At 36.3% G+C, this 25,000-nt stretch overlaps 1 protein-coding gene across 1 annotated transcript in view; it reads right to left on the minus strand.

Moving 5' to 3' along the window:
• Nucleotides 1-468: 468 nt before the first annotated feature.
• The window catches only part of LOC107725524 (ras-related protein Rap-1b-like), a 52,513-nt gene continuing 27,981 nt past the window's right edge, over nt 469-25,000 (minus strand). The window contains exons 3-8 of the mRNA XM_016534799.1: nt 10,379-10,447; nt 7,057-7,113; nt 4,154-4,294; nt 2,747-2,815; nt 2,053-2,190; nt 469-552 (exon numbers count right to left, since the gene is read on the minus strand). Coding sequence (XP_016390285.1) covers nt 469-552; nt 2,053-2,190; nt 2,747-2,815; nt 4,154-4,294; nt 7,057-7,113; nt 10,379-10,447 — 558 coding nt within the window. The remainder of the gene's footprint in view (nt 553-2,052; nt 2,191-2,746; nt 2,816-4,153; nt 4,295-7,056; nt 7,114-10,378; nt 10,448-25,000) is intronic.

The following is a 25,000-nucleotide window of genomic DNA, read 5'->3' on the forward strand; positions in this document are numbered from 1 at the left end:
GAAAAACCGCCTGTTGCAACTTGTGACGGAGAAGAAACATGAAAGCTTGTGAAAAGTAAATCGCTCTGGCTGCATTAACTGAATGTGATGAATCGCTTTGACTGTGGTCACTCGCACCTGAAGTTCCTCATTATCTTATTGAGAGAGTTCCAACCGAAGATCCATTAAATCGGTATCTGGATGTCGCTTACGGGAGAGTCTGAGACTTTAATGATGATGCAGGTCTGTGCTTTGACACAAGTAAATAAATAATCCTGGAGCAACGCCCAAGCGGGATAAAAAAAAAAAGCTGAAGACTTCAAATCATCACCTTCTGCCCTCCAGTAACCTCTCATAAACTACAGAATTGACTCCAGACCAGCACAGGGGTTTCATATAACTCTGTGTTCACTCGGTTCTCCTTACACACTGCCATACCGCTATAACCAACTGGATTTTTTAACTGACTGAACTCAAAGCAGCTCTATGTCATGTAGGCAGAGTCGTGTTGCTCACAAAAGGACGCTCTGTGTCCGAGCGTTGCAGCTGACTGCCTGCTTTGCTAATGTGTGACTACACTTTCATGGAGAGATATCACTAGCTGACAATGACACTGTTCTGAGACCTCAGCAGAGAAGAGCAGCTCCATGGTGACGCCAGCACAGGCATGTCAGAAGACAACCGAAGCCTGAGCCCAACTGAAAAGACTGGGCAAAAGATCATGCCCATACACAGCCTATTGAATGAAGCTTTACCTAAGATTAAAAACACCCTTTTAGATTCACCTCTCAATTCCCAGATTTAAATATTTCAAATATTAAGACAACAATAATGGAAAAGCTTATATACGAGTATTCTGCGGTAAACAGTTTACAGTAAGAAAAACAGATCTGTGTGTTCAGTGATCAAGGTAACAATAAATAAATAAATAAATAAACTAAAATATAAAAAATATTGTGCATTACATTTCACATTACATTATAATTATAAATGATACTTAATTTTAATTTTTAAAAAAAACATTTAGGAGGGAGTTATAGATTTTTTTTTATACAAATGTTAGTTTGTACAGAAATTATTTTATATTTTAGTATAAAAAAAACCTGCCCCTGCTGGTAGAAGCCATACAATATAAAAAAGTTTTTTTTGAAGTTGTAATAAAAACAAAGATTGAAGTATGTTTTACAAGAAAGTTGTTCAAAAATTCTAGTTCAAAATGTCACGTTTAATTCATTTCCAAGAATTTTCCTTAGTGAAAATTGTTTCTACACCATTTTTTTTCAGCTACACCATTTACAAACATTCTCTGTTGGCATCAATTAAAAAGTAGCCATGTATTCGGTCACTTTTTTTTAGGTCCAATTCTTGCCATTAACTACGACTTTTGCCTCAAACTAAAAATACATTTGCTGCTTATTAATAGTTAGTAAGGTAGTTGTTAAGTTTAGGTATTGGGGCCCCTGCTGGTAGAAGCCATACAATATAAAAAAGTTTTTTTTGAAGTTGTAATAAAAACAAAGATTGAAGTATGTTTTACAAGAAAGTTGTTCAAAAATTCTAGTTCAAAATGTCACGTTTAATTCATTTCCAAGAATTTTCCTTAGTGAAAATTGTTTCTACACCATTTTTTTTCAGCTACACCATTTACAAACATTCTCTGTTGGCATCAATTAAAAAGTAGCCATGTATTCGGTCACTTTTTTTTAGGTCCAATTCTTGCCATTAACTACGACTTTTGCCTCAATAAACTCCTAATTTGCTTGCTGCTTACAGTTATTAAGGTAGCTGTTAAGTTTAGGTATTGAGTAGGATTAGGGATGTAGAATATGGTCATGCAGAATATGTGCTTTATAATACTAATAAACAGCCAATATGTTGTTAATATGCATGCTAATAAGCAACTAGTTAAATGTGAGAATTGGTCCCTACTAAAGTGTTACCATGTATTCGAATAAATAAATCCTTCAATATGGTCTTACATTGTAAAAACTCTGCTTTAACATGAAATATGTGACTTTTTATAACATAATGGGTAAAAAGAGGCCTTATTTTCCATCTGTAAGTCATTCTCACCTCATTGACGTTAATCTTGGACTTTGCAGAGGACTCCAGGAAAGCACAGCTGTTCCACTGACGGGCGAGATTCTGGCCTTGTTCCTTCCCGACCACCCTCTCGTCTTCCAGATCACACTTATTACCCACCAGGATCATCTTCAATGTCAGAGAGAGAGAGCCATGCCATCACCAAATTTCCTTTCTAATCCTATAATTTCCTGTCTAATTGGATTTTGGCATGGTTTTGTCCATAAAAACTCAACTTTTATACAATTAACTCAAAAATATATATATTTTTTTGTTGAAAATGTATTTTGATCCACCAGTGAAAGCCGTTTCAAACAAAGCAGCATCAACTGTTGTTAAACAACAACCCGTCTGGAATGTGCTAAAGAAATGTCTTTTTTTTAAATATTTCTTATATTGGTGACTAAAAAGATAGTAATGCAAATCAGTTATTTTGAACTAAAAAAAAAATACAAATGTGTCGTTTCCTACTGCTCTTAACTCTATACTGATTATTAGTGGATTTTGTGTCATTTTGGGCTTCAAAAATTTGAAAAACCGCCTGTTGCAACTTGTGACGGAGAAGAAACATGAAAGCTTGTGAAAAGTAAATCGCTCTGGCTGCATTAACTGAATGTGATGAATCGCTTTGACTGTGGTCACTCGCACCTGAAGTTCCTCATTATCTTATTGAGAGAGTTCCAACCGATTGTTCCTTCCCGACCACCCTCTCGTCTTCCAGATCACACTTATTACCCACCAGGATCATTGGCACCTGAAAAGAAACACTTCGACTGAGTTTTCAGATTTAAATGAGTCATGTAAGGATCAAGAAATCAGGTGATAATACAATGGTTTAGGGATTAGAACAAAAAAAGTGAATGTCTTTTTGAGAAGAAGTGACAATTCATTTGCATTTTCAGCACACATTTCACACACAAAAACAGTTAAAATATAAGTTTACATGGTCATCATTTCCTACTTCTCTATTTGTTTTTCATCCAAGGAGCTATTTAGAGGCATTAGCAGAAACTGTGGTGCTATATTAGCAGAAATCATTCTTAAGGGGCCGCAGTTTGCAACAGCTGTTGTAATTCCTTAATTGAAAAAGATACTGCAAAAGAGGGAAAAAGAGAGGGGAAGCAGAGAGATAGCCGAAACCCCCTTTGGTCATTTCGAGGCTTTAGATGCATTCATATTTGCATACAACACCACAAACGCAGCTAAAAACTCCCACACAACTCTCAGTTTTTCAACTGAGAGACAGTCCAGATATAATAGCAGAAGTGAAACTATGAGACAAAGCATTTACATTTGATTTCAGCAGATACTTTCAAAGCAACAAGAAAATCTGACATATTGTGTAAATGAAAAAAGAAAAAAAAAAGCAAGTAGCCCAGGCAGAATTAATAACCGAAAGGTCCTGTGTTAAATCAGCTGAGCTGAGGAAGTGGACAGAAATAGCGCAGGTCAACTGAGGTCGTCACACTATCATCTTTCTCAGAAACCGTTTAGAATGAGTTCTTACACACACACACCTTTCACACGGATTTATTTCCTCCTAACAAACTTGGCCGCAATTCAATCCAAGCCTAGTCCGACTTTGTGACAAAAGACACTATATCTTAAGGGACGTTCACACACAGTTATTTTTGCAATAGGAAGTCAATCATTTTCACTGAAAGTTGTTGATTGTCAGCGAGTATGATTCATGCAATCTTTTAAAAACGTAGTGGCAATGTACTATTTGTAGTCATGTTAGTTTCAGAAAAAAACATTATCACTATGCCTATTAGCGACCTCCAGCGATAACATTTCTGGAATTGCGATAAACCGGAAAGCAATCAAAGTAAACTCAGCTAGCAAATTTTTTGCTTGCCCAACCAGAACTGTCAAACAGAGAGAGGTGGACAAGAAGGGAAGACGAGCCTTTTCACAGCCGAAAGGTCACCCTTATTGACGATGGCGAGCATGAGGGCTCAGGGTGGGTGTGAAAAAGCAGATACTGGTACTGAAACGATCAAAGCACAGGGTGAGATGAAAGCTAAAGGCAGGGCAGCAGACACTGAAGTTGAGTTTCTGGAGATGAAATGGAGAGCTGGACAAGACTCACATCATCCGTGTCTTTGACCCGCAGAATTTGTTCTCTCAAGTCCTGCAGGTCGTTGAAGGTGGACTGTGCTGTTATGGAGTATACTAGTGCAAAGCCCTGGCCGTTCTTCATGTACAGGTCCCTCATGGCTGTGAATTGTTCCTGAGTGGGAGAGAAAGAGGAGGTGAAGTGAGGAGAAGTGTTCAGATAGTGTATGGAGGAGTTGAGGTACTGACAGACAAAATTTTAAAAAATCTCTAAAACACTCCAAAATATTCATAGTGAGTACAGAGCAGTTTTTTTTTTTAAAGTAACACTGTCCAAATATGAAATAACCTATACGATACCAACATATTGTGCTTTATATATATATATATATATATATATATATATACTGGTTTATTGTAGTATTATATAACTAAATTATAACTGAAGCAATGTAAAAAAAAAATACCAAAAGCACAAATATGATGAGACTTTAAATGGTCATTTGATTTTAATAAATAATATGTTTGTAAAATAAATGTGTTCCATCTGCATTTAACCTGGAAATACCAGATGGAACTTCCATTCAAAAGTTTGAGGTCACATTTACTTTAATATTTGTATTTAGCAAAAACTCAAGAGCAACCGCAAAGACATTTATAATATATAAAATAATTCCATTTCAAATACAATTCTTTTGAAATTTCTATTTATCAAAGAACAGTTTCCACAAAAACATTAAGCAGCACAACTGTTTTCAATATTGATAAAGATAATAAATATTATTAGCAACAAACCAGCATAATAGAATGATTTCTGAAGGATCAAGTGACACTGAAGACTGGCTGCTGAAAATTCAGCTTTGCCATCACAGGAATAAATTACATATATTAAGGGTAAAAAATAATAACTAATAGATATCACCATACTTAGTTGACTGATTACATTAATAATTACAAACATTTTTGCATTACAAGTTTTCTACAATGTTATGTTTAAATGTGCAAATGAGGCATTATATAATTAAATATGCGCTAATTAACATACATTTCTAGAACAAAAATCTTAACATTGGATAAAGCCAGGTTGAAAATGATCGTTTCATTTTACAGAGGTGATATTGGATAGCTCTTTTTATCACTCGATAAATCAGAAAATACTGTCAACAGCCAGGGGGAAAATACATTTTCACAGTTTATAAGGAATAAAATGTTGTATAAAACCAGGCAAATTACGCATGAACAAACCCCTCTGTAAAAACCTTCAGAATATGGTGTATGTCAGTATTATTGAAGCAGAGATATTTGGCTCAGTGCAGGAGAAAAAGTCTCATACAAACAGAAAAGGTGCTATGAAAGAAACACTTAAAAATGTATTTTGGATGTTTTCTTTCCACTAGTCTGAAAAAACACTTCATTTTTTGCACAAAGCCTCAAAATTAAACAGTGCATTTAAAAACAGCATTTTTGCCTGTAGTGTCTCACCTCCAAATATAAAAAACTGTTATTTAAAATTGCAATATTTCACATTATTAAAATTTTTTTTTTTTACACTGCGGTTCTGAATGAACTCCGGTAGCTCAGATGGCTCAGATAGACAGTTCTTGTCCTGTATGAGCTGAACATGAAGTGACCTGATAAGGCTAATAAGGCCAGAGGCACATCAATAGCTCCACAGCTTTGTTTCCTCTGGGTCAGTGTGCTTCTAAAACCCATGGAGAATGAAGATGGTTGTCAAAGGTAACGTGTAATATGTCTAGAAAAGGAAGGCTATGGATGAGAATAATGATCTTTTTTCTCTCCAGAGGACACAACAGTGTCTCATTAAATGTGCTAGTGAGTGGGCATGAGCTCAGGATTTGTGGGGGAGAAATCCACACAAACAAACTCAAAGAATTGTATAGACTTTCTTTCTTCCATGAAGATATTTTAAGAATGTTTTTGGAGCTTGATAGCTGCTGGCTATAATTTACTTTCATTACAAGGAAAAGAGCAGCATAAACAATTACCAAAACATCTTTTGTGTTCCAAGTCATATAGGCTCAGAACAACATAAGGTGAGTAAATGATGCCAGAATGTTCATTTTAACTATGCCTTATGCCATTTGCAGACTGACTTTAACGGTTATTGTTTAAAGTTTGTAGTTTAAAGCCATTCTGTTCACAAGTCATTGACTTTGTGGTTTCAACTCACCCAATTTCAATTAAGATTATGTTATTGAGTCTCTTTTTTTGCAACTAGCACTAGATTGAATAATACTTTGACCATTTCAGAGCAAGTGCCAGTCCTACTGTACAAAAACTGTAGCCAATTTTTAGTTCACATCTCTGACAGGAATATTCTCAGCTTCTTTGGCTCTGTTTCATTTGACTGTGGCTCCATTCTGGGGCAGAGAGCCCAAGGACAACATTCACCATCTGTCACTACAACTCAGAGTTGTAAAACAAGGGCTTGCAGTACTGGAAAGATGTCCTTATCCCCCATAGGGGACGAAATCGCTCTCTAACCTCCTGCACCTGTATGAGACGAGGATGACCACGAGGATGCACATGTACACACTTATTTATCACAGACCAGAGGCAAATGTAACACATTTAGTTGTGCTACAGTCAATCAGCACCAGCTCACAAATGTGATTGACTTACATTGTGAGAAATGTTCAACAACAACAACAAAAAAAATCTGATTTAGAAATGTTTTTTCTAAGGTTTTAATCCCATTGATTTCAAACCATCCATTTAATCTCCAGGTTGTTTGTTAAAAGTCAACACGGATGACTTACTGTACACTGATACTGGCAGCTACCATACAAGATTTTATCTTGGCTGCGACGTCAAAGGACATTTAAACACCAGTTGCATGTAACAGTATGACTGAATTGAAAAATCATTAACTCTTTAAAATACATGTAACTGTCACAACAGCACAAACTGTCTTACCGTGCCGGCAGTATCCAGAATTTCCAACATACACTGCTGTCCATCCACCTCCACTTGCTGCAAAGACACCGAAACAACAGAAAATCAACAACAAACTGACTGGCATCAAAAAACAACCTTTATGGGGGATTAGTACACACAAAGACTATAACACTTTCAGATTGCAACACCATTTTACCTTCATTTTTGTGACATCATTTAAATATCAAAATAGTATAAAAATAGTAAATCTACAGTAATTATATAAAAAAAAATGGTTCTCCAGTTTGTAAACAGTGGGACCCAGTAAGTATTTGGACACATAAGCAGCATTTAAAAATAAAAAAAAAATAATTAGATTAATTGAAACGTGTGTGTGTGTTTCAAATTGTAAAACAATATTTAATAGTTATTTTTTTCTAATTCAAGGCAAAAGTCACTTTCTGGTTGAGAAACCTGTTCATAGTTTTCTTTCATCGACTTCACATATCCACTATGCTTTAAATTATTTATAAACACTGTGTTGCTATTTTATCATTGAATGTAATAAAAATCCCATTTTAAGTGAAATTCAATATTAAGTGCAACTTAAGCGTTTAAAAATGATCAAATGTGACCCTGGACCACAAAACCAGTCTTAAGTCGATGGGGTATATTATTTAGCAATAGCCAAAAAAAACATTGTGTGGGTCAAAATGATCGACTTTTCTTTTATGCCAAAAATCATTAGGATATTAAGTAAAGATCATGTTCCATGAAGATATTTTGTAAATGTCCTACCATAAATATATCAAAACATAATTTTTGATTAGTAATATGCATTGCTAAGAACTTCATTTGGACAATTTTAAAGGTGATTTTCTCAGTATTTTGATTTTTTTGCACCCTCAGATTCCAGATTTTCAAATAGTTGTATCTCAGCCAAATATTGTCCTATCCTAACAAACCATACATCAATGGAAAGCTTATTTATTCAGCTTTCAGATGATGTATAAATCTCAATTTCGAGAAATTGACCCTTATGACTGGTTTTGTGGTCCAGGGTCACAAATATATTTAGTGCCTCTGTATACACAAGGAATAAAATCAGCACTAATAAAATGTGGTACTGTACGTCAACGCCGGTAAGCCTCGGCTACAGGAAGTGCCCATGGGACAGCAGCGTAAGCAACAGCGAGGAAGGGAGGTGCTGGTCAAGATGGGACTTCCTTTTACTGTTTGAGTGAAGGTTCATTTTTAGACACAGCCTTTGTCTCAAGGTCTTGGGACAGAGGCCATTAAAATATAAACATCATCGAACACAGCAGTCTGAGCGCAGGGTCGATGAGACATCCCACACACACACAGTGTTTTCTTTGATGTGTGTTACTAGGGCAGGACGGGGTACATCCTGTAGAAATGTGTCAACTGATAGGAGATTCTGTCATGATATACCTGCATTGCAATTGGAAAAAATCTGACATAAGCAGAAATTTATATTATAGTCAGCAAACTGTGTCACAGATGGGGCATTTAGTTTTCATGCAAAGCGCTGCACTATTTGGGTCTGGTGTAACTGTAGGTTGCTTAACAATTTGGAACATAAATATAGAATATATTTTGTATATATTGGTTATTACACATTTGTGGCTGATCCAATTAAATTTTTTGTGGGTGAAAAAGTAATTTCAGTAGGAATCCACGTGGGATTCCTACTGAAATAACTTTTTCACCCACAAAAATTTGCCAAACATTGGTAAATGTGGTCATACCTGAAGGTTTCCATTTAAACTGACACTTGAGTTAACAACAAAAGACAAAAAATTTAATGGGATCAGCCACAAATGTGTAATAACCAATATATACAAAATATATTCTATATTTATGTTCCAAATTGTTAAGCAACCTACAGTTACACCAGACCCAAATAGTGCAGCGCTTTGCATGAAAACTAAATTGCTCCCATTATAATCAATGAAGCTGTCTATAATCAATGACTTTTTTCACCCACAAAAATTGGGGGATTTCATGCGAGGGTGAAAGATTTTCCCACATAGGTTTTGCAGTTGGCTTAAGTTTTCAATGGATCGTAATAGACAATGGATCTTTTTTTTCAGAAATTTTTCAGAAATTCAGTAACGTGACCGCACCTAGATATAAAGTCACAAAGTAGAGTATTATGTCACAATTGCAAGAAATAAAGTTGCAATTGTGGGATATAAAATGACTTTATTTGAAACTGAGACCTATTCAGAAATATTAAAGCCCTCTGTCGTAACAGAAAACATTTGCATATTGTGAGATAAGTCATAGCCAGTGTTGAGAAGGTTACTTTGGAAATGTAACAGGTTACAGATTACAAGTTACCCTATTTTAAATGTAATAAGCAGTGTAACCATTTCAATTACTTTATAGTAATGTAACTGAAGTAAAGTAACTTATTACATTTGATTACTTTTCTAAATTTCTAAAGCTTTCAACTGTTAATCATTTTCAAACATGGCAGGGTTAATCTTACAGTAGTACTCAACACTGATTACTGTCAGACTTTCAAAATCCTTCATCACTTGAATTAAGATTATAATAATTAAATTTAAAGCACAGCCACCACAAAATCAGACTTACTTTGAGATAATTCTGAGGTTAAATACAGATTTAAAATCATAACAAGAAATTGTTTAATAGCTATGATACGGTTTTTGAAATCAAATCTTTGCATAGCTGAGACAGGAAACACTTGTATCTAACAATGCCTTGGAATAAACAGTTAATCATAAAAAATGAGCATGTGTTCTATTCGGTGTCCTAAACTCCTGAAACATTGGACTGCTCATTTTAAAGCAGTCAATGGAATTTATGAAAAAAAAACAATTAAATCTGTATGTGTGTGTGTGGAAAAAAAATCAGATGCAACCCCTGTTGTAATCGTTAACATTTCCATAAGTGTAATTTAATTACACATTTTTATTAATCTCAGTAGCTGTAACTGATTACAATTATATTTATTTTGTAATTAAATTACATAATTCCATTACATGTAACTAGTTACTCCCCAACACTGTACGTAGCAAATGTGAGATGTCCAATCATAGTCTTAATTACTTCTTTACTTATTTCAGTCCCAAAAAAATTATATAAGGTATTTAATTCACTCGATTATAAAAGTAGTATGGCTTACTTCATGGTTCCTACAAAAAATATATATACTAACTATATTTAGATAAGTCCATTTTATGTGTTACTGTACAGAATGTGCTGGGCTAGGAAAAGGTAAGAAAACAATAAAATGGGTTTTGAGTCTGGAAAACATTAAAAAGACATTGGTTTGACAACTTATGCACAATAAAAATGATGCAGAACTTGCCTTTCTGTACGAGTCTTCTATTGTGGGGTCATACTTTTCCACAAAGATCCCTTGGACAAACTGAACAGTCTGGAGAGCGAGAGAGAAGGAAGAAATAGAGGGAAAGACAAAGAGAAAAAGACATGTCCATTAAATGTTACGATACTCAAACACGAACATGTTGACACAGTGCAAAATGACTTTCACTTCCAGTGGCTGACGGGGAATTCCATTTTAAAGACTCCTAGACCTAGAGATTTTTGCGTCCGCTTATGGCACAAACAAGCCACTGCGTGCCATTATCGCTCTCCTTGCTCTGAAAACCACATAGGTGCTCAAATGAAAAGGCCAATGGTCACTTCACATAGAAAAAGACCAGAGTGAAACCTGCACTCGTTGGTCAAGGATCAGAAAGCATTTCAATGTTGCCGGGATACCAGTTACCTAGCAATTAACTCCCGCCGTAAATATAAAAAGATTTATAGATGGAATTAAACTGCAGGAGGTTGAACAACAATCGTGTTGAAACAAAAGACCGAATTAAAGGCGATCGGCTCTGCAGTGACTTCACAGGAAGTGCAGGGGTGGCGGAGAACATGAAAATCATGTGATGCTGCCCACAGGTGCGGGGGCTTCAGGGCCTCCATAGCTCGGGTGACCTTTGATCATCCTTTTTGATTCGCACTTCACCAGCCTAGATTCATTAATGAGAGCTCTGTTTGGACAGGCATAAACAACAGAAAACCATTAAGATGCTGATCAACTGTGGGAGGAAGACAACGGCCTGATGGGAGGGAGAGGAAGAGACCGATAGGGAGAAAGAAACTGAGCAAAGGCAGGTGATGTCAGCCACGAGGTACGAGTTATCTCATTGCATGAGCACTCGTCACATACAGCAGGCTTTGTCCTGGTGAACGAGAGATCATCTGTTTACCTAATGCCTTAGTGTGAATAAAAAGAATCAAGCTAAATAAACAAGAGCCTTGATGAGTGAAGAAATAATCATGAATTTAGATTAGTGCCTGTGTGCTGTGAAATTACAGGCAGCTAACGCTGTCTTTCGTAAAAAATTAGTTGAGATGAGACTAGTTAATAGAAAAGATTAGAGAGGATCTTAAAAGGATAGTTCATCCATAATGCATATTCTGTCAAGACATTCATTTTGTGTGCATGTGTGTCTGGATCTATTGATTCACTGCAAAAATAAGTAAAAAGATAAATTAATAAATTTAAGTAGTGGTTACGTTTAGGGATTAGGGGTGTAGAATATGGTCATGCAGAAAATGTGCTAATAAGTTTTAATAAACAGCCAATATGTTAATAATAGGCATGCTAATAAGCAACTAGTTAATAGTGAAAATGGTCTCAATACTAAAGTGTTAACTCCTACGTCCTAATAACTACCTTACTAACTATTAATAAGCAGCAAATTAGAAGTTTGAGGTAAAAGTTGTAGTTAATGGTTTGTTAATGGCAAGAATTGGACCTTAAAATAATAACAAATAAATAAATGCATGTTACATAAATGCATATATAATAAAAACACATATACATACAATGACTTGAATACACCTTTTACAGGATGAGAATGCTTTTAATTTCTGAATTTTTATTGGGGGAGGGGGGGGGGATAAATATAAAAAAGCTGACAACTGTCCTTATGATGAAAATACAATTAAAACACCATTAATTTATATTTTTATTGATAAGAAAAATGTAGTGGTTTAGCACATTTTATTACTATTTCTTACAAAAACAATGGTTTCAGTGCTTAATAATTAATATTTGAAAAAACATTTGATTGCAATATCAAGGTCATGTAGTGCAACCAGCATGCAGACGCATGTTTAAAAAAAAATACTATACATGAAATTAAATCATACAGAAGACCCCTGAATGGCCTCAATATGTCAACAAGTCTCTTAAAAACTTTTTTTGAACAAGGAAATGATAGTTCCGGTTAAAAATATCATGTGGTATGTCAATGAACGATTGAATGAATGTAAAAAGTAGACACATAAAAATTAAAAATACTTTTCACATTTTAAAAAGTAGTGAAAAAAGGAAATGGTAACAATTTTCAATACAGTGCAAGCATGTCTCAGTAGTGAATGGCAGAGAGAGAATACACCTTGTCCTCTACTTAAATGTTTTTTGCAAACCGAGGATTCAATATGAGAATTCCAGTGGCAGTTATTATGATATCTCTGCATATGCAGTGAACCATCTTCTGCTATTCCCGTTGTCTTCCTCACACTTCATCAGCCCTATGCATCTCAAGGCTGTCGCTGGGCCGCATTGTGCATGTGTGCCTGTTGGAAGTCAGCGCTGAGGACGCCCGGGGTTTGTGAGCGGCCCTGGAGAGGTGATGTGTGCTGATGCAGCAGAGTTCAACTGATGTGCTTGAGACAGACCATACCATGTGCACGAGTGTCAGCTGGCACATATGCTCTGAACGTCTTTTATCCTGCAGCTCTGTTCCTTATTCTCTCTGGCTGGTTTACACTAGTGCCTCTCTAATGCACACACACACACACACTTTCTGGCACCGTTCCTTACAGTAGCAACTACGACCTACTCTACACACACACACACACACACACACACAGAAAGAAGGCTAAAAATAATCCATATATGGGAAGAGAGATGTGGAAACAAGGCATGTAAATTCAATGGAGGTCACTGATTACAATGTTCCAACAAAGAGCAGTGAGGATGTGTGAAGGAGAGAAGTGTCTGTGTGTGTGCGTGTGCATTGCTCTGCTCTCAGCGATTAGATCAAACGCACACAGGCACGCTCAGCATGCTGATATCCCAGCAGCCACTTCAAGTGAAAGCAACAAATATTGTGGAGATGATGGGTATCAAAGGATTAGTAAAGGTCATGCTTATATTAAAAAAGCTCTTCTGTTACAATTAATAAACACAAAGGGTTTATTATTGCATTACACTATTCATTTGGGTATTGCCGTAAGTCCTTGAAAAAGTACGGGACATTTTATTATCTTGCAAAAAAAAGAGGGTAGCTATATATACACATTAATATATATTTATATGTATGTGTAAATACTCATACATAGCATGTAAGAAAAATAATATGTTTGATACTATAGTGACTGCATTTTGTTGAATAATAATTATTAAACTAATTATTATTATTATTATTATTATTATTATTACAAAGAAAAAATCCTTTTACACGGTCATTGTCCAAGGAAATTATTAAAAATATTACCTGGGAATATTTACTGTGTCTTAAATTACTTTCTAGTCACTGTTAAGAGTAATTTTAGATATATAAACATAACATTAAGGACACTTTCAATTTAATTCAGATCTATTTGTAAAACCAACTAAAAAAAATGTATTGTTAAAAATAATTGTTAAATACACTACCATCCAGTAAGATTTTGTTGCTGTTTTTTTTGTAGTTTCTTTCACTCATTTATTTGATCAAAAACAAAGTAAAAACAGACATATTGTGAAATATTATTAAAAATTAAAACAACTCTTTTCTATTTTAATATATTTTAAAATGGAATTAATTCCTGTGATGTCAAAACTGAATTTTCAGCATCATTACTCCAGTCTTCAGTGACACATGATCCTTCAGAAATCATTCTAATATGCTGATTTGTTGCTCAATTTCTTCTTATTAATGTTAAAAACATACTTTTATAGAAACCTTAGTCCTTTTTTAGGATTATGATTATCAGAAAGTTCAAAAGAACTATTTTGCACCATTACATGTCTTTACTATCATTTTTGATTAATTTAATGCATCCTTGATGGAAAAAGGTTTTTTAAAAAATCTTACTAATCTCAAACTTTTGAATGTTATTGTACCTTAAGTTGGCACGTTAACTCTAATAGCCCAGAAAAAGTATTTTGTAAAATATTTTTCTTTTCTCTCAAATGATCCACGGACCGCCTAGCACCCGCTTGCGGCTCCCTGAACTCAGTTTGAAAACCGCGTCTGAGATTCGAGAGCTCTGGTGGGAGGTGAAAGGTGGCTTTTGTTTTTAGGCTATCGATGAGGATACAACACATTAGCATGTGCGGTCTCACTCAGGCACACAGAAGTCAGCAGCACCATGGGCATCTGAGTGGATCCGCTCCTGCCTGCAGGCAGATGGGCTCTCTGTGTTAGCTCTGGCAATCCATCATTACAGCTCAAGCTGACCCTGTTGCTCCTGTCCGACTCTCTGTACTCCCCCGGACTAACGCAACTCATCTGACAGATAAACTAACAGTGTGTTGCCTGGTGATGCGACCGTTCCTCAAATCAGACAGATCGAGTCAATGTTTGAGAACAGCCCAACTTGTTTTTATTTTAATTGCTGTAGTCAAGGGTGCCGTACAAGCATGAACACACAAACTCATGAGTAACCTCTGAACTAGACCACAGAAATCAAAGTCCATGGTGAATCCATGCTATCGGGCCACATGTCAACCCTACTACTTACCATATAGCTACTAGCAACTGACCACAGTGTGGTTTCTTCCTGTAACGGTGTAAATTGAGCCATACCCACAAGTGCTGAGCTAAATCACACTAGTGGCTGCATATTTCCATTTGCAGAACTGTTCAAGAGTGCACAAGTCAGCAAAGTATTGTTCTGGAAGTAAATGTCATATTTAAATCTCCATTGTTATATTCATTTGAAATTCAAAAATGCAAAAAATTAAATAATTAGTTTAAAATGCAAGTGTCAAGTTCTTAAAAAAATATTCTTTCTATTTTAGTTCATATGTTAGTTCGTATACTATACCATTTAAATGTTTAATTAACACTTATTTAGGAAGCATGCATTAAATTGATCAAAGGTGAAGATATTTGTAATGGTCCAAAAGATTTCCATTTCAAATAAATGATATTCTTTTGAACTTTATATTAATCAAGCAATTCTGAAAATAAAATGCATCAAAGTTTCCACAAAAATATTAAGCAGCACAACTGTTTTCAAAATTGATAAATATAATAATAATAATAATAATAATAATAATAATAATAATTCTTGAGCAAAAAAACGGCATATTAGAATGATTCCTGAAGGATCATGTAACATTGATGACTGGAGTAATGACTGCTGAAAATGTACCTTTTCCATCACAGGAATAAATACATTTTTTTAATTTATTAAAACAGAAAGCAGTTATTTTAAACTGTAATAATATTTCACAGCATTGCTGTTTACTTTTAAATGATAGTGTAATTTTGAAAAAACTTTTTTACTATTTCTAATTTAAAAATTGACATAAGTCGTTCACGTATATATATACTTTTTTTTTTTTTTTACTAAGGAATGTAATTTGAAAAAAATAAAAATGTAAAAAAATAAAGACAGAAAAGATGTATTCAAGTCATTAAATGTATAATTGCATAATGTATTTCTGAATAAATTAATAGACAAAATATAGGCCCTAAAATACAGGCCTTTCATTTCTGGGACACTGGTGTCACCAGACAGAATTCATACAAGTTTCCTAAACATGTCCACATCTACCATTGGTTGGCCCAACAGGAAGTCCCACCTCAAATTCACAGCATTGGTTGAGCCAGTGTTGCCGTGTACATCTGGTCAAACAAACTTAAGCAAATGTTTTGCTATATTGTTTTGATGTAATGCCAGTGCATACAACACAACAGTGTTCATTCCAGAAAAAAAAACTTTAAAGAGACAAACTGATTTTAACACATAAGGCACCGTTATTTACAAGACAATTAGTTCATTCATTGCTGTAAGTCCTGTATTTGTCTTTTCGGCAGATTTGCGGGGCTACTTATAAAGTGGGTAGCCATTGTTACAGTCTATACAGTTCCATTACAGGAAACCAGGCTGACCCCACACAGTAATGATCTGATTTTACAGACCTGTCTCATTCCCCCTGTCTGCACGAAGCAGGACAGGAGCTTAATGTGAATGCATTTACAACATGATTAACTCTGCGTGGCCATTTCATCTAGACCCATCCATAGTGCTCCAATTAGAGTTAATGGACAATAAAAGTCTATGTGCTTTACGCTGAAAGAGGTCTTCGCTAAGAGGGAAGAGGATGGAGGCGGACGGTTCTCACACCCGGTGGCACACATACAGCCAATGGGTTCTTTGTTGAGCCCTGAGGTGAGTGGGTCGGGCCATTGTGGCTGCTCTCCAATGAGTGAGCCATTTGAGTTCATTGGGATGGAACAAACTAGGTCAAAGTGGTGTCAGCGGGACGTACGGTATTACATGCGGAGTACTAGTGTGCTAATGAGCTAAGGAAGCAAACAGTGACCTCAGTGATAAGAGATAATTCATGAGGAAACTGCTCTGTTTTTAAACTCCAGGGTAAATGTGGAAATTTAAAGCTAATGGCATGCAGCAGAAATTTTCCACAGGGTTTTCTCGTTCTGACCCACTGAATTTTAGAAGAGCTGCCGAACTACGTGTGGTTTCGCAATGCTATTCTGACATATATTATGCTGACTGAATAGCAAATGCCAACACACTGAGGCACAGTCATTTCACTGTATCTGTGACTCAGCTATGTGATGTTTGAGTGGTTCAGAAAGCGCACCGCAACCGACCACAGGCCAGTTTGGTTCTCACAACCTTTATCGACCTGACTGGGGACAGATGTTCTCCAGAGACGCTACATGGCTGGACGGAGCAGCGCAGAAACCCTTTCAGATGGGGAACCAGTTTCTCTACAGTGAGACAATGCATGTTTTCCCCCCAAAATAGGATGTAATTTGTTATATATGTTGAGGGGGATTCCTAAAATGGACTTGGCATAAAGGGCAAGACAAATTCATAATGTTTAAAGGGATGTAAGGGTCGTTCTCATGTCTTTCTTTCTGTAAAATACAAAGGTAGATATTTTGGAGAATGTTTTAATTGTTACAATAAAAGTAAATAGGGTCCAAAACAACGGTGGACCCCAATGTATTCCTAGATTTTTACTACACTATTATCTTGACTAAAATACTTTGCATTAAAATGAACTTTATGTGGTACTCTCATGAACATGCGTCAAAGTCTGACACGGAAGAGAAGATATTGCTGAAAAACAGTTGTTGTTTTCTTTGCGCACAAACTGTATTCTCGTAGCTTCATAAAATTAAGGTTTAACCACTGATGTCACATGGACTATTTTAATGATGTCCTTACTATCTTTTCGGGCCTTGAACGTCTCAGTGCATTGCTGTCTATGCAGGGTCAGAAAGCTCTCGGATTTCATCAAAAATATCTTAATTTGTGTTCTGAAGATGAACGAAGGTCTTACAGGTTTGGAACGACACGAGGGTGAGTAATTAATGACAGAATTTTCATTTTTGGGTGAACTATCCCTTTAATAGTGTGACACCCCTAGACTGAATCACTTGAATTTGAGATGCTTGTTGCTGAATTGGCGTCACTTGTCCATCACAAGGAAAAACCTCAGCAAGCACCACTTATAATATTTGTGGTCTAGAACTAGACTGTAAGATGCTTCCGAAAGATAAACAAACATGAAAATTGTTGTGTTTATGTAGAAAAGCAAACAGCATGAAAAAGAGATAAAGGAAGGCGGCAGGGATGTTTGGCAGCCACTTACCAGCGCAGACTTGCCGACACCTCCTGATCCGAGGACTACTAACTTGTATTCACGCATTGTGCAGTGTGTCTGTTAACTACCTGTAGAAGAAACAAGAGAAAAAAAGAAGGTAAGCCTCCAGAATTTCATACAAGTAGCTTAGCTACTCAAAGAAAAATCAATACTGTTTTATTCAGTTGATTTTCTATTAAACTTTGAACACAAAAAGTTCATGAAAAGTACACCGTAGCACTTCCATGCATAACCTGAAGCTGAGAGCCGCAGTCAATCAAGCAACAAAAGGGATTTAGACCTGTGGTCGGCCCTCAAGTTCAGAGCTATCAGAAGGCCGCCAGCGTGAAATTGCTATAAAGCTGAGTATCTAATCTGAACTGCACCCGCAAGACTCCTGCCCACTCATTAATTGGAATGTAAAGTTTCCTTTGACGTCACAATTATGTTTCAACTTCAGCTTTTGCACCTCAAAAAGATCATCAATCAGCTGACACGTAAGGGTGCGTTGCCCACGAAGGTGTTTGGTTTGAGGTCGTGTAGCTGTGCACTCATGCCATTTCCTTCTTTGCAGGAAGAGAGTGGAACAAGAGCTGTGTGGTGGGGTTGACAGAGATCTCAGATAAACGACAAACATCATGCACACACACACACAGATGTGAACTGCTCCACACCCTGTCTCTTGGGTCTTTCCGTCTCTCTCACTCCTCATGTAACACTTAGAGTAATAAAATTACTTACAGACAGACACAGTATATGAATGTGTAGTGGCATTGGTCAGAAAAGCACTTTATGTGCATAAAAAGTTATGAATGCATGGTCCATGCACTGCAAGTGTACTTTGCAAAAACTTTATGTGAACTCATACTGTTGGGGCGGTAACAAACCAAACTAAGCCACCAAATTCATTGTTTGATTCCCCCCAAAGCATAAACACATGCACTATCAAAACATTGTTTGTTTGTTTGAAATTCCTGACCTGCCAGACATAGCAACAACCAATGGCATCGCTTTGGGGCGGAGTTATGTGTGACCAACCAATGACAGACTGTTTTGAAAATTAGTTTGAAAACAGTTTGTTTGTTTTTTTGCGATTTTGTTTGGTGATGCTAGTGGTGCAACACACACTTCAGCTTTAAACCAGATGTGTTATTATTCGCATAGCTAGCAATTAACCAGTTTATAACTAGTTTGAACTAGTTTGCCTCATGAGAATCTCTTCAAAGTATTTTTGATCTGAAAGAAAAAAAAAACTGACTTAAGAAGACAGTTTATGAAAACATTCACTATTGTGCCACTTGTGGCAACCTTGAGTAAGCAACATATTGTGTACTTTCATTACATTAAGTCCAAGTACATCAACTTAGTCCGAGTCAGACACATTTCGGAACCCAACAGCGCACAAAATTGAGTCTGCGTTTTCGGGTTCACCTGACTCTTTAGGTTTTTAGGGGGTGTTCACATAAGACCCATGCACCCAAAAATAGTTAACTAGTTAACTAATAGTTAACACATTTATAAAACATTGCTCAAAAACAGTGTGAAATATACATATATATACATATACATATATATACATATACATATATACATATACATACAGTGCCGTGAAAAGGTTTTTGCCCCCTTGACTGGTCAACCATCAAGATTTAGTTTACATACTTGAGTCATAAATGTGTTAAAAAATACAAACTTCTGTCCCTTTCATTTCCCTCATTCCAGCCAAGTTTTAGACCACAGAGCAATGAGTTTACAGGGGAAAACAGGAGGCCCATATAAGATCCAACACGTTGGGTTTTAGTGGGCATGGCGGCTGAATCTGGAGCCAGGCTGACTGTGAGACCACGCTCCGATAGAAGAGATTACCACTTACTCACATCTAATGCAATAGACACAAGGGTATCTGAGACTGAGAACTGCCCCAGCCCACTGCACTCCCTCTCAGCAACAGATCAGTGCCAGCAGCTCCGTGCTGAAGAACAAATCCTCCGCTGTCATCGAACGCTCTGCTTTCCATTTACATTGGCAAAGTAGAGAGGGAATGGGAGACGGAGCAGGAGGGAGAGAAGAAATGTGGGGGAAACATAAAATGAGTGAGAAATGTGAGGGTGACAGAATAAGACCCTGTATCAAATGGGAATACGGCATATAAATGGAAAACATCTTTTAAACGGACATATCAGAGTACGATGTGTCAGTCGAGAGCGTATTCAGCGCAGATGTGCGAAAGCAAATATAAAGGTGAACGTAACCTCTGAAGACCTAATCCTTCTTCACATATGGTTCAAATACACTATTAGTGACTCCCACAGTTGGTAGCCGAAATAAGAGCAACAAAGCCTTGAAGTAGCAAAAAAAAACAGCGGTTGTTTGGGTCAAATTGACTGCATCTATATACATCTTAACAATAGACTGAATTAGTCTATTTGGAACAGAAACGCACATTTTGTCAGGGAAAAGTCCATTTAGATATTCACATATGCATTCCACATATGCTTTTGGTTGTCAATGAAGCCCTCAGGCACCAGGGATTTACAGGCTTACATCACAGAAGCAGGGGAATCTTGGTTTGTGGGAAGAAGACATTGCTGTGAAATGATCTTTATTGCAGCATTCAAGGCCATTCTGGATTGGTACTAGGTGTGAGGGATTGAATGTGTGTATGTGTGTGTGTGTGTGCGTGTGCGTGCATATGTCTGCAGAAGTATCAAATTTCATTATAAACCCACAATTTTATTTAACACAAGACGACCCAAGATAGTTTTCTTGCAGCTGCTATTCTTCAATATTAACCAAGAAATTTGAAGAAAAAATTATCATTAAGTGTGAGTCTACAAAATTTTTGGCCCCTTTTAACATCTGCCAGGGGATAAAAAATGCTTCACACTCCAGTAGGTGGTGGTAATCTGGCCATTTCAATAGCGGTTAGCAGTAAAGTACATTTCTGCTACCTGCTGGACTGGAGGGAATTTTTGGTCACGTATCGTTTTCAATGTGACATCAGTGGTTCAACCATAATTATATGAAGCTATGTAAATATTTTCTGCGCAAAGAAAACAAAAATAACGACTTCATTCAACAATTTCTTCTCTTCCTTGTCTGTCTTCGACACATGTTCACAAGAGTACCACAACGCATGAAATTACAGTTGAACCACTAATGTCACATGGACTATTTTAACGACGTCCGTACTACCTTTCAGGGCCTTGAACGTGTCAGTTGCGTTGCGGTCGGTCTATGGGAGGGTCAGAAAGCTCTCGAATTTCATCAAAAATATCTTAATTTGTGTTCTGAAGATGAACGAAGGTCTTACAGGTTTGGAACGACATGAGGGTGAGTAATTAATGACGGAACGACATGAGGGTCAGTAATTAATGACAGCATTTTAATTTTTGTGTGAACTATCACTTTTAATTATTTTCTTTTGTGTTCAATAGAGGAAGATGTGTCTTACGAGTTTGGAACAACTTAAAGGAGGGTAAAGCCCTTTCCGCACCAAAGACAACAACTATATGATGTTTATTAATGAAAACTATAACTAGTTTAAAAAAAAGTTTGAATAATCGTTTTAATTCTATGAGAATAGAGAAGTCCACACCACAACTATAACAATAATGAAACAGAGGAACGATATTAATGGAATCACCTTCAGAACAACATTTTGATAAAAACATTGACAGTCAATCAGAATCATCCTAAGACTGAGAATAAACAATGTTATCGTCCATTTGTGTGAACACTGATATACAGCTTGAGTCATTTACTGCAATACATTACTCAGGAAACAGTAGTAATGCCGTATCTCAGACACAAACATTGTGGGCTGGGCTGCTAAGGCCTGTGGTCGGTGTCACAATGACTATGGGAGTTTGGGGTGTGTAGACGAGCAGTTTTCGATGGTCATATTTAAGCAAGAGTGCGGTGCACATGAAAGGGTGGATTATGACAGGAAATGTACTTGATTTCTCAAACCGTCCTCCTTTGACACACCACGCCTCTTCTGGGCTATAAAGTCAAGTGATGACAAGCTCAGCTCAAAATACTCGGAGGGAGAGACAGGGTTGAAACAAATGAGTGACTTCAATCTTCTGTATGTGTGACTAAGCGGAAGACATGTGACGTGACCCAAACTCTCCCTGACCTCTGACCCACCCAAATCAAATACGTTTCAGTCAGAAAGCCTTGAAGTAATCCTAATTCTGTTTTAAAGGGAATCTCCACAAGTTTTTTTAGCACGTCTGCTCTACACCTTGTTGTGAAATTAACAGGCACATTGCACTACACAAGCCATCGCGCCTGTGAAGTGATCCCTCTCCTACAAAGCTTCCCTTCTAGTAATTAAGCAAGCAAGATCCCATGACGCCGTGTAAGAGGATTTTCGCAGTGATGGAGAATCCAAAACACAGTGAGCAGACGCTTCGGATCTTCCTCTCAAGGATGACTAAGGTCTGGAGTTTCAGCATGCTAATGACCTAGATAAACTTTTGACAACAAATGGAAGAAAATACTCTTTTGGTGACAACTTAAAAAGGAAAAAGTTCTTAAAAGGACTTTATTCATGTCTAAAATGCTAAAGTTTTTTTTTTTTTTTTAATGTTAGGATTACAATATTAACTAAAGAACAATAGGAGGCCTTTAGGCTAGGTAAACAAGTGTATATACATACATGTAAGCGTCTGTAAGTGTGAGGAAGTTCAAAGTCATATGTAAATGTGTTTACCCGTGTGGTTTGACAGCGTTTCTCTGTGTGTTATGTTTACGCCCAAGTTAAGTGTGCTTAAGTGGGCCACCTACACACACTTAAGCGGAGACCTGGTTTTATGACAAACAAAGTTTGAAATCGTCATTTAGGGTACTCACCCAAATGTCATTCAAAATCCATAATCATTCATCTTTGAGACACAAATATTTGTAATGTAACCTAAGAATTTTCTCTCCCTCCATTGAAAGTCTATGCAACAAAACCCATTAAGACACAAGGTCTGTTCATCATATAAAGCGATTGATTAAAATTCAATTTGTTCAAAAGCAGAACAAAAGCCTAATAGAACAATATAAGCACATATAATAGGTATTATAAGCCAACACTAGTTTTTCTTTGCCTAACACCCATCTCATTTCAAGTTAATCTTAAAAACAACTTATTTAATAAAATTAATAAACAAATTTAAAAAATATCTCAAAATGAATATTCCTTTTGTAATAATGTACATTGCATATTGTGATGCCTGAATTCACAGAATTCACTTGCAGCATTAAAAAATATATATATTTTAGCTTTTTAAATGTTCATGTTTAATGTAGACCAAATTGTGTAAAATTTGAATATTGATCATTTATCAGACCACAATATAAAATATAAATGAAAATATTTTGGGGTGAAATTACCTGCTCAGACACTACGAGACTAAACGAACAGCCTTAGACAAGAAAAATCTAAATACATCAAGGACACGGCTTACAATAACTTCCAACAGGTTATTTCTACCTAATTTAAAAGTAAAAATGGCATGTCTCAGTAGTTGGGCCTTTTTGTTTTTCTGAAATGTTTCCGTTTAGTTTTTGACTTCCCAGCACTTGATGGATATAGAGAGATCAGGAGCAGAACAGAAGGAGTTTCAGCATGCTAATGACCTAGATAAACTTTTGACAACAAATGGAAGAAAATACTCTTTTGGTGACAACTTAAAAAGGAAAAAGTTCTTAAAAGGACTTTATTCATGTCTAAAATGCTAAAGTTTTTTTTTTTTTTTTAATGTTAGGATTACAATATTAACTAAAGAACAATAGGAGGCCTTTAGGCTAGGTAAACAAGTGTATATACATACATGTAAGCGTCTGTAAGTGTGAGGAAGTTCAAAGTCATATGTAAATGTGTTTACCCGTGTGGTTTGACAGCGTTTCTCTGTGTGTTATGTTTACGCCCAAGTTAAGTGTGCTTAAGTGGGCCACCTACACACACTTAAGCGGAGACCTGGTTTTATGACAAACAAAGTTTGAAATCGTCATTTAGGGTACTCACCCAAATGTCATTCAAAATCCATAATCATTCATCTTTGAGACACAAATATTTGTAATGTAACCTAAGAATTTTCTCTCCCTCCATTGAAAGTCTATGCAACAAAACCCATTAAGACACAAGGTCTGTTCATCATATAAAGCGATTGATTAAAATTCAATTTGTTCAAAAGCAGAACAAAAGCCTAATAGAACAATATAAGCACATATAATAGGTATTATAAGCCAACACTAGTTTTTCTTTGCCTAACACCCATCTCATTTCAAGTTAATCTTAAAAACAACTTATTTAATAAAATTAATAAACAAATTTAAAAAATATCTCAAAATGAATATTCCTTTTGTAATAATGTACATTGCATATTGTGATGCCTGAATTCACAGAATTCACTTGCAGCATTAAAAAATATATATATTTTAGCTTTTTAAATGTTCATGTTTAATGTAGACCAAATTGTGTAAAATTTGAATATTGATCATTTATCAGACCACAATATAAAATATAAATGAAAATATTTTGGGGTGAAATTACCTGCTCAGACACTACGAGACTAAACGAACAGCCTTAGACAAGAAAAATCAAAATACATCAAGGACACGGCTTACAATAACTTCCAACAGGTTATTTCTACCTAATTTAAAAGTAAAAATGGCATGTCTCAGTAGTTGGGCCTTTTTGTTTTTCTGAAATGTTTCCGTTTAGTTTTTGACTTCCCAGCACTTGATGGATATAGAGAGATCAGGAGCAGAACAGAAGGAAGTGCTCTCAAAGGCTTCAAAAGAGGCCCAGTGAAGCCACTTATCATTTGGGCACCTGTCAACCACAGTCAAAAGCTGAGCTGAGGAAGAGAGAGAGGTCTTACGGTCCCAACAATCTTTCCACCCATGTTTTGGCAAACTGCTCCTTCTGCCTGACTGTATTACACACATCGACAGTGGAGGAAGCGCAGCACTCGGGGTAATGGCTGAGCAGGCTGTATTTTTTGCTCAGCCTCAGGTTGTCCTCAAAAAAGGTCAAGAGGTTGCGAGAGACTCAGCAGCACCACAGTGAAA

This window comes from Sinocyclocheilus rhinocerous, unplaced genomic scaffold, assembly GCF_001515625.1.
Source record: "Sinocyclocheilus rhinocerous isolate Xijiao unplaced genomic scaffold, SAMN03320098_v1.1 scaffold153, whole genome shotgun sequence".
NCBI classification, from domain to species: Eukaryota; Metazoa; Chordata; class Actinopteri; order Cypriniformes; family Cyprinidae; genus Sinocyclocheilus; species Sinocyclocheilus rhinocerous.